Raw genomic sequence first — 11,201 nt, forward strand, 5'->3', positions numbered from 1 at the left:
AAGGATATAAAGGAAGAAGAAAAGAAGGGTTATGTAAATGTTCTCAAGAAGCATGCATCATTGTTTATTTCTGATTACACTCACATTACAGGTGTCACTGCAGTGAAGCATCATATCCATCTAAAAGAAGGGAGCAAGCCAGTAGTACAAAAACTAAGAAGATTAGGAGTTGTGTGCAACAAAATGCACTGTTATCCGAGGTGAAGAGACTCTTAGAAGCAGGATTCATATACCCAGTAGAAGATTCCGAATGGGTCTCCCCAGTAGTGGTGAGGCCAAAGAAGAATGGTAAATGGCGAGTGTGCGTGGATTACAAGCCACTAAATGCTGCAACAAAGAGGGACCACTTCCCTCTCCCATTTCAAGATGAGATTCTAAATGAAGTAGCAGGCCATGAGAGATACACAGTGTGTGATGGCTACTCTAGCTACTTTCAAATACGCATTGCAGAGGAGGACCAGAAAAAGACTACTTTCATCACACCATGGGGCTGTTTTGCATTTCGAGTCATGCCTTTTGGTCTCACCAACACTCCAGCCACCTTTCAACGATTCATGAGCATGGTCTTCCAACCTTACTTTGGTAAGTCCATAAGGGTTTTCATAGATGACTTTTGTATTTACAGCTCCAAAAGTATGCATCTCGGAAAGATTGATGAAGGATTTACTCGTTTAGCTAAGCTGGGTGGACAACTAAACAAGGACAAATGTCACATTGGGGAAAGCAAGGTTACACTATTAGGGCATGTAGTGTCCATTGATGGAATCGAGGTAGATCCTGAAAAGATAGAAACATTGCTAAATCTACCTTCCCCAGCTTCCATCAAACAATTAATCTCTTTCTTGCAAAAGCTAAGATATTTGAGTAGATTCATACACTTACTCTCCCAAGTGATATTTCCTCTACAACAGCTGACTCGTCAAGAGACGCTTGTTTGGAGTGAAGAAAGTGATGGGCATTTTAGAGAGATTAAAAAAATGTTAGGGTCACTCCCTGTAATCCTCCAACCTTGTTGGGAAGAAACATTCTTTGTAAACCCTAGTGTGGGAGAAGAGGCCATTGGTGCTGCCCTCCTACAAAAAGATCCAAAAACATCCTTTATGAGGCCTGTGTATTTTGCTAGCCGCCTCATGGAAAACACAGAGAAGGCCTACACCCTGATGGAACAGCTAGTGTTAGCTCTCATGTTTGCGGTAACCAAATTTTGGCCATACTTGCTGCCGAAGAGGTTTGTAATTATCACTGTGGAGGATATGTTTCCCTATGCACTACAACATATGGAAATCTCTGACAAAATAGCAAACTGGGTGGTGCGACTTCAAGAGTTTCATTATACAATACAGGTTGAAAGAACAACTCGAACATGCTTAGCCGACATTTTAACAAACAAGTGCTATGAAAAAGTTTTCCATTTGAAGAGAAAGGAACTTCCACCACCTCCAGCTCTAGAGGCTTTGGTCAATGCTTATAGCCTCTACTTTGATGGAGCATACAAGAGAACCAGCTGCAGGCATCGTGGTCTTATCTCCATTGGGAGAGAGGATCCATGGTGAAGGGATCACTCTAGAAGATGTCCACTCCAACAATGAAGCAGAATATCAAGCTGTAATTCATGGCCTTTGTTGGTGCCTCGATAATTCAATTAAGAGATTAAACGCTTTTGGTGACTCCATGCTTTTGGTAAGGCAAATGCAAGGTACATGGGCTTGCAAAAATTCCCGTCTCTCTACTAAAATGAGAGAATCCAAAGCTCTTATGAGGAGATTTAGGGAGGCACAAGTACATCATGTGCCAAGAGACCAGAACAAGGATGCAGACCACCTAGCATCATCAAAGTTAAATGAGTCAATAGTGGGAGCAGTGGCCATCAAACTTCCACTTCAGCAAGGCAAGGAGGACTTAGAAGATATTATGCACATTCTGGAGCAAGGAGAGGCTCCTAAACACTTGAATGCAGGGGAAAGGCGATGGTTAGCTAGGAAGGCTACCAGGTATCGTATAGTAAATGATGACTTGTATTGTCTTGGTAAGGATGGTGTGCTTAGGAGAGTGCCTTTGAAGAGTGAAATTGAAGAGATTTTAAAAGCTTGTCACGATGATATGTGCGGAGGACACTTTGCACACGACGTCACTAGTAGAAAGGTTCTACAAGCTGGGTTAACTTGGCCAAGTCTTCATCGTGATGTCAAATACTGGTGTCAAACATGTGATGAATGTCAGAAAGCAGGACCACGACGGCTCATAGCTGAACCTCAGAACCCAATAAAGGTATATGGTCCCTTTGAGAAGTGGGGAATTGATGCCATAGAGCCTCTACCATGCACTCAGTCAGGTAAAGAGTACATCATCATGGGAGTAGACTACATGACTAGATGGGCTGAGGCTATGCCGACCAATAGAATTACTGCTAAGGATGTGAGTCAGTTCATCTTTGACCACATATGTTGCCGGTTTGGCACCCCTCTTGAAATACTATCTGATAGAGGACCAGGGTTTAGAGCAGACTTGGTAGGAGAACTCATGAAGAAGCTAAATATTCTGCATCAACACTCTACTCCTTACTACCCTCAGTACAATCGTTTGGTGGAAAAGGTAAATGGAATCATTTGCAAAATTCTCACCAAACAGGTACATGCCAGGCGCCAAGATTGGGACAAACACCTGAATGGAGCTCTATGGGCCTATAGAACCTCCTTCAAAACCACATTAGGGTACACACCCTTTCATTTGGTTTATGGAAAGGAGGCGCTTTTGTCCATTGAAGTGAAGTTAACAAGTCTTCGAATATTGGGTAGCCAGGTAGGCTCTCAAAAGGAGAAAGTACATCAAAGGATCATGGATCTAGAGAGGCTGCAATTGGATCGTGAAGAAGCCATCAACCACTATTCTCAAGAAGCAGAGAAGCGCAGAGAAAAGTTCAACAAAAAGCTAGCATCCAAAGACATCAAAAAGGGATCTCTGGTGCTTCGATATGACAATCGCTTCGACACTCGTAAGGATGGAAAGTTTCCTTTTCGATGGGAAGGCCCGTTCTTGGTCACCAAAAAGTTCAAAAATGGCTCTTACAGACTTCAAGACATTGATGCTAAAGTGCACAAGACCAGGACAAATGGATGGCATCTAAAGCCTTATCACATCAGGATAAGGTCAGCTCAAGATCAAAGAAAGTAGGCTAGAGGCATAAATACCCCTAGCCAGGTTTGGGGGGGCTATGATCCGAGCCTATCACAAATTTTTGTTTATTATATTTTGTTGGTTTTCTTGCTTCTAGAGGTTTACAATAAAAGAAAGAGTGAGAACAACCTCTTGGAAAAATTAAAAAAATGATTTGATAGGAATTTTTTCTTGACTAGTTCACCGGAGATGAAAGGTAGAGGGAGAACCTAGTGGTAAAGGGAAGGGAAAATATGTAAATGTGAAAAGAAAAGATATGATGTGGTTGTGGAGCCATGCACCCATGATTCAAGGGTCATGAGTGGCTCATATCATCATGGTTTTGAAGCCATATGATGATTCAAACAGATGGGACCCAAGTGGAAGACTTGGTAAAGGAAGGAACCAGACACATGATTTTGCTGAATTTTTAAAAAATACTTCCACTCCGATCCAAGAAAAGTTGTCTTCATCAAAGTTGTAGCTGATGAGCTGGAGATTCTGACCTTTTTTTTTTTTGCATCTACGGTCTAGGAGATATGGCCAAAATGGCGGACGCCAGTTTTTTCAACTGTGGTGGAGACCATCCCCTCTACCTTTACACACACACCCTTCCTTTTCCACATTGAGACCTTCTCTAAAAATCAGCCATTAGTCTTCTCATCCTCCCCTCCTTCCTCCTCTCTCTCAAGCGCAAAAACCCATCAAAATTCCTCTTCTAATCACCTCTCAAGTCATGCTTAATCTTGTTGTAATTCATAAGTTCTCATTCAACCCCTTTCTATTATTACTAGATATGTATTGATTTTATGTAGATTCTTTACATTTTAAAATAAGGAAGCTCTTGGACTCAAGCTATGGAGGAAGGAGTGAAGAAAACACAAGTGATGATGGAGCTAATTAGTTGCAAATTGGTCAACAAATCACTTGGAAGGAGCTTCTTCATTGGTTGAATGTCCCTAATCAAGCTTCATTTGTACAAATTACACTTGGATCTTAACCTCACTCCTAATCACTCTCTTTCCTATATAAAGAGGCCTTCCCCTTTGTAATTTTAAGCCTCCCTTAGCCCCATTGAGTCTTTGTATCACTCACCATGAGCCCATAAGCTCATTCATTCACTCTATTCTTGCACATTATAGAGTGCAAATTGTTTCATGCTAGTAATCTCCCCTCCTCTTACTTCTGTTAATTAAGAGAAATCTTTTATATGTGTGTGAGAGTGCTGGATGTGATCTTGGCTAATCCTTGAGTGGTTGTTTGGTAATCTACATGCTATTTGTGTTGGGAGTGTTTGAAGTTATCCATTCCTTGTACACACACTAAGGTTAATGCTTCATTCATAGTGATCTCTCTCTTTCTCTCTCTCTCTCTCTCTCTCTCTCTCTCTCTCTCTCTCTCTCTCTCTCTCTCTCTCTCTCTCTCTCTCTCTTTGTGTAGCGGTCCTAGTCCACGCTTCCAAGACTAGGTGGTGCCCTCATCTCATTTCCCTTGTGGTTAAATGGAGTTTGTTTTGGTGTAGAGGCCGCCATTCCAAATTTCCTTCGTCAGTGTCATTGTAAAAAAGGCACAAACCCTGTAGCCTTTTGTAGGTTGGTGCGATGGAGACAAAGTAATTGAGTTCATCTTCGACGACGTCCATTGTTCCATGAAAAATCCCCTCTAAAGTAGAATACATTAGAAATATTGACAATGGTTTTTAGATTGTGATTAAGATGTAGCTTGAAATGACGAAATCGACCATCTTAGACTTAACCTCTTAAACATATTGTAGACGAGGGGAATCCTTGAGATAGTCTCCATGATGAGATAAACGGTCTTCATATTTGAATGCCACCTTCTCTAAGTGGTTAAGGTGGACTGATGAGTGCATAAGGACTCAATTTTTTTGATTTAGTAGCAATCAAAATATAGAATCTCAAAAATATTTGTGCAATTATATATCAAACATCTCGTGTTTTTTATGATAATAAGCATTTTCAATGTTTAAAAATATGGAATACAAAGCGCCCTAATTCCTAGATATATATTTTGATGGCTGTCTAGAACATAATTGTGCATTGTCTAAGTGCAAATCATAAGGAGTGTTCAACGTCAAGTCATTAATATTTTTGAACTTCATAGTTTGTATCTTTCAAATTCCATGCAGGAATACAAATTAGAGGGATGCCACCATGTGGGGTAAATTGTTATAAAGAGCCAATTTTGCAAGCTTCATTCTCCCCCTTGATCAATCTACATGTCTTCTACTACTACTACCAAATATAATTATCCGGATCCTCTTTAGTAACGGAGCATGTGCTAGAATGAGCGGTTGGCAAAGATGCCTATAGTTTCTTAGATGGATTATGCGACTACTACAACCAAATAGCCATTAATAAGATAACCTGCAAACTTGCTACACCTACTATGTGGGTTGGTTAGATACCTTTGAACCCACATCAAGTGTCACAAGCCTAGAGGCACAACATCGTATGATTTTTTATGTCATCCATCAAATTGCTCAAACTAATAGGCATAACAAAGGACTAAATATCCCTTCAACAGGTCTTGTGACATTCTTGGACAATGCCAAGGTAACACATCTAGAAATGGACAAATGGATACTCCCTATGTGAGAAATGGATCCATCATACATTTTTTCTTTTGGCATCTCGGCACATGGTGAGCCTACAAGCAACAGTTTTAATCTCAAAGAGATGAATGTTTCCACTACTACTATCAAAGATCCTTTATCAATAACTTAGCATGTGCTATAATGAATGGTAGACAAAGAAGCCCATAGTTTTCTAGAAGGCTTCTCCGACTACTATAACCAACTAGCCATTAGATGAGATGATCAACATAAAATAGCATTTGCTATAGAATGGGGCATTTTTTGCATATAGGGTGATGCCTTATGGCCATACAAACGCTCTTGCAACGTTCAACAGTTTAGTGGCTCATGCTTTTGTGACTATCTTTGAAACTATTTGGATATATATATGGATGACGTATGTTTTCTTTTCTTTGGGCAGGCAAGAGTCGCAGGACAAAGGGTCTCTATCGGTCTTGATTACAATGTACTAGCCATATGCGAAGATAAACAACTTTCATGTACGACTCGTGGTAGGTCACTTGCCGCCGCAGGACAAAGGGTCCCCGCCAGTCTTGATTACAACGTTTCTAGCCAACATCCATGTGCATTTGGAAAGAAGATATCCAGCTTTCACATACAGCTCGTGGGTGGGTCCAGGGTTTAAAATTTACAGGTTCCCTAGCGGGTGAAAATAAGGGAAAACTTGAATTTCTCCCAATTTTAAGGTCAAAATTTGATGTTTTTTACAATAACTACAGTAGACCTTGAGTAAAAATCCGGCTTTTCTTAAAGGCAAGTTCAAAATCTTGAGATTTTATAGTTTCAGCTAGGTTGAAATACAGTGGATGCCGGTTCTTTTTCTAACACATGTGAGGATATCCAGCTTTCATGTAAGGTCACTTAAACGACTCACGGGAACTTGTTCAGTCTTGTTATTGTTGTTATACTTATCAGACTAATACCAATGTAATGGAAATGGACTATGAACATTGAGAATAGTGGAATTAAGGAAACTGTAGTGATCACTTTTATGAGAAAATTTGAGAAAATAGAGGGTGAACTTGATCAGAGGTAGCAACATAACCATTATACTTAATTAACTTCACATGAACAATACTTTGCAACAGAGAGAATTAGAGGACAACAGTTGAGGACCGGATTTATGTGGAGCCGTTGCCCCCTCCAAAAGGATTTTGTGTTATAGTTTCTCCCATAAACAGAGACTTGGTACAATACAAGCTTTGTGTCCCTTGAGACCTTGATGGTGCAATGAAGATAGAGAGATTCATGCACAAAAATTATGTCCGTAACTTAGCTAAATGAAAAAATAGTGTCCTCTCACACCATTACTCATAGAGCTTAGCATAGTATAGTAGCATATTAGTGGAGACAAAGAATATGGCTGGCATAACATTGAAGAATGGCTCTTGGTTGGATTTACATTCCATAGCCAAGAGTTGTTGGTGTAGGCTCTCTACATCTCAAGCTTGGAGAAGGAGATGGAGCTCTTGCACTTTCACAAAGTGAGAATGAGAGCATGTGTGTGTGTGAGAGAGAGAGAGAGAGAAAGAGAGAGAGAGAGAGAGAGAGAGAGAGAGAGAGAGAGAGAGAGAGAGAGAGAGAGAGAGAGAGAGAGAGAGAGAGAGAGAGAGTTTACCCCCAAGCACACCCCTATTTTGGTTTGGTCGACCCCTACTTGTAGCTCATCCTTGAATTTGATTGGACCCCTGCAAGCGTAACCAATCACATGCTTAGTGCATAACAAGCAAGAAGGGTAGCATTTGGACAAGTGTCCTCCTTACCCCTTTTCCAGAGAGGTCTTGATAATTCCTAGATAATTATTTAAATAAACTAAATTCTCATTGGACCTCTTTAGAGGTCAACTAATAGGCTTCAGGCACCTTATGAGGGAAACATGGGGAGGAGCTTCACATGTGTCCTTGTTTCCTCTTTGGACTTGGCTTGCCTTGAGTGTGTGTGTGTGTGTGTGTGTTCTCTCTCATGCCCCTACTTTTAGGGCTTGCCTCCCTTTGTGTAGGGATGCATGTTGACTTTGGGAACATCTCACCCCTTGAGCACCTTAGTCATGAAGCCCCTCAAGCACCTTAGTCATAAAACATGACACGCACGTACCTCAAGCACCTTAGTCATAAAACATGAGAAGCACCTCAAGCACCTTAATCATCAAGCATGACAAGCACCTCAAGCACCTTAGTCAATAAGAATGACAAGAACTTCAAGTACCTTAGTCAACAAGCACAACAAGAACCTCAAGCACCTTAGTCAGCAAGCATGACGAGAACCTCAAGATTGGGCCAAGTTTCCACCTCAAGCTAAACCCTAGCTTGTCTAAGGTCTTAAGTATAAGGACTTTTAACACTAACCTTTGGAGGTCTATACTGAATCTAACCCTAAGGTCTTTCAAGCTCCATTAGCTAGCATTTCTCTTTGACAAACCATCTCTCTTTTGGACCCATTGACTTTGATCCGTGCCCGAGATAGATCTATAAGCACATGTCTATATTCTAAATCTTGTTCTTGTTTATTCTTCCACATTAAATGATCAGTTTAATATGATAAAATCATTTGGGTTAGTTAGATATTATATTTTATGACAAGAAACAAGAGCAAAGTAAAGAAAAATCAATAACTCTAGCTTATAAGTTGCAATTTGGCATAGCATTGGCTACATATGTGGAAAAGGTATTAGAAGAAATAATTCTTAATAGCAAGGTGGAGTTTACTTTGAGAAAGTGTCTCTCTTGCCTTGCAAGATCCTAGTGTGGTGAGTCAAGAGTATGATTCTCCTCAATGGGATGATGGAAGTGAGTGCTTAGCTTTGCATATTGACCTGTGAGCGATTTGTTGCAAAGTAGTTACCCCCCCCCCCCCCCCGTCATTTACACACCTTCATCCCTTTATCCTCTATCATGGTAACTGCTTCCTTCTTGATTCTTGATTCTAATTGCCCGTGGTTGTTGGTTAGCTCTTTTTTGTTCCCACCTCTTGCAACATGGAGTGCAAGTAGGTCTTGCATCTCCTGCAATCCCATGAGAATTTTTCTTGGATGAGGGGCACTTGGAGTCTCTAGACAATGCTCTCCTTGCTCTCAAAAATCTTGTATTTTCTCCATTTTTCTACAGTGGATAGAGGGACGCATGCTATTCTTTGGAAAAAAGTGATAGGCCAATTGTGCAAAGATTTCAAATGCTTTTTCATCCTTTTTTTTACGGGGATGTCCAGTTACAACCTTTACAGGGCATCGGTCCATGCACTGTGAGTGCCATACACGCCTTTAAGACTCAGCCCTTAGCTCCTTCAAGGTTGTCGTTGGCAAGAAGAGACAAGCCCTGTAGCATTTTTTAGGTTGGTGGATCCATCATACATTGTTTATTTTGGCATCTGGGTACATGGTGAGCCTACAAGCAGTAGTTTTGATCTCAAAAAGATGAATGTTGCCACTCCTACTATCAAAGATCCTCTCTCAATAACTTAGCATGTGCTAGAATGAGTGGTAGACAAAGAAGCCTATAGTTTTCTAGATGGATTCTCCAACGACTACAACCAACTAGCCATTAAATGAGATGATCAACATAAAATAGCATTCGCTATAGAATGGAGCATTTTTGTATATAGGGTGATGCCTTTTAGGTTTCAACAAAAGAACTGTCACGACAAGGGTAGGACCAGTCACGGCCAAGGGCCAGGATGGACATGCAGTCAAGGGAGTCCCTATATTTAGTAGGCCAAGGGCCTATATAGGGCATGGATGGGTGGAGATTAGCATGTTCAGTCCCCATGCCCTTTCACTGGTATCAGAGCTCAGGGAGGGAGCAGCCATGGAGGAGGGGATGAAGCATGGCCTTCTCTTCCGTTCTCTCCCTCGATCTCTCTCTCTTGATCGCCTTCAACATGAGGCATGGCCTCTCAAGGGCACTCTCTCTCGCTCTCCATTCGTAGACAAGCCGATGGGGCATGCTGTGGGAAAGAGTGCTCCACAGGCGGGGAAGGCGGGAAGAGAAGCCCCGGCGTGTGCAGGCCCGCTTACGAAGGGTAGATCCGACAGGAGCCATGTGCAAGCACCCCTAGCAGAGGGAAACGGGGCAAGTCGGTCACCTCCAGAAGCATCGCAGGTGAGCTCTATGGGTTTGCCCTGCCCTGCTGGATCTTGCTCGACACTATGGCCGTCCCGTTTTCGGCCTCTACGCCTCATCCTCGCATGCTTTCTTTCCTGCACAGGCGGTAGAGAACTCCATCACGCAAGGCCTTTTTGGGTTTCACACAGAAACGCCCTAAGGCCATTGGCCTTGGGCACTTAAAAAAAACTAAGGGAGGGTGCCCACGGGCTCACCCCCCCCCCCCCCCTCCATTTTTCACCTGTTCGTTTACGCTTCACAGCACCATACCAAGCCACCGTATCGGGACTGAGCAGTACGGATCTTCAACATGCATATTTTTTTTGTAAACCTCAGAAATTCACAACAATTATCAAGTGAGTGCGAATTTCAGTTGCAGCGGATTTCTCGAGTGCAAGACAGTAGACGCAAGGAACATGCAAGGCATGCAAAGTACATCAATCATGAAAGCGACCAGCTTGTCATAGGATTGGAAGATTCATCCAAATGCCACTGCATAAATTTGACATGCAAGGGAGATTTTTCTTCAGGGTATCAACAATATGCAGATATGCTTGAGAAAAATGTGCACAAACGCCACGATCATCAGGTTTTCCATTTCCGAATTCCAAAGGTTTTTCTTAATCCGTATGTGAAGATTTTTTGCAGCATTCTACGGATAGGTTTCCGGAATTTACTTTTTACTGCAACGGCGAGGCCTGCTATTAGTTTGGCTAATGGGTCTGAAGTGGTGGTTACCATATGGGCTCTACAATGGAGAATTTTACCAATTGTGTTTGACACGGTTTCGAGCAAGGCTGCGAGGCAACATTGATGTCGACAGTCGGTTCAAGGTTCATTAACATTCAAGCCAAGAAATCCAGATGGCACGTTGATACACGTACATTATGAGGTACGAAATAACTTTAGATTGTGTTTGCCAATTTTTTAAATTATATGCTCTCGTCATACAAGCAAGGCTTGTGATTATTCCTCGCATCAACGGGCCAAAAGATTAGTACAAGAAAGCTTCAAGACCCTAAGTTATGGCGGAAAGGGAGTTTGTTTCAAGGGATGTTTGTCAAGGACAAATCTCACAGTGTCTGTCAAGGACAAATGGCATGTAAGGCAAACACTATCAGGCAAGTTGATGCAAGTACTTTAGCAGGTATGTATGATGCCTGAAATTTTCTTTTCCATGCTTGTACAATTTCAACTCTGACGACATCGGCAATGCTCATGAGCATTCCCAAAAGCATGTTTTCTTTTGTTTTTCTGCAAATACGATAAGCAACATCAACTCACACTCAAGCATGACTTGAGTGAGCAATGTTCTCATTCATGCATGGCAAAGT

At 41.7% G+C, this 11,201-nt stretch overlaps 1 protein-coding gene across 1 annotated transcript; it reads left to right on the forward strand.

Moving 5' to 3' along the window:
- The first annotated feature begins 10,177 nt into the window (after positions 1-10,177).
- Positions 10,178-10,681, forward strand: LOC147446934 (uncharacterized). The gene has a single exon (XM_086524213.1). It carries the CDS (start codon positions 10,178-10,180, stop codon positions 10,679-10,681), a length of 504 nt encoding a protein of 167 aa, XP_086380339.1.
- The last annotated feature ends 520 nt before the right edge of the window (positions 10,682-11,201 follow it).

This window comes from Adiantum capillus-veneris, chromosome 11, assembly GCF_014529385.1.
Source record: "Adiantum capillus-veneris isolate H3 chromosome 11, ASM1452938v2, whole genome shotgun sequence".
NCBI classification, from domain to species: domain Eukaryota; kingdom Viridiplantae; phylum Streptophyta; class Polypodiopsida; order Polypodiales; family Pteridaceae; genus Adiantum; species Adiantum capillus-veneris.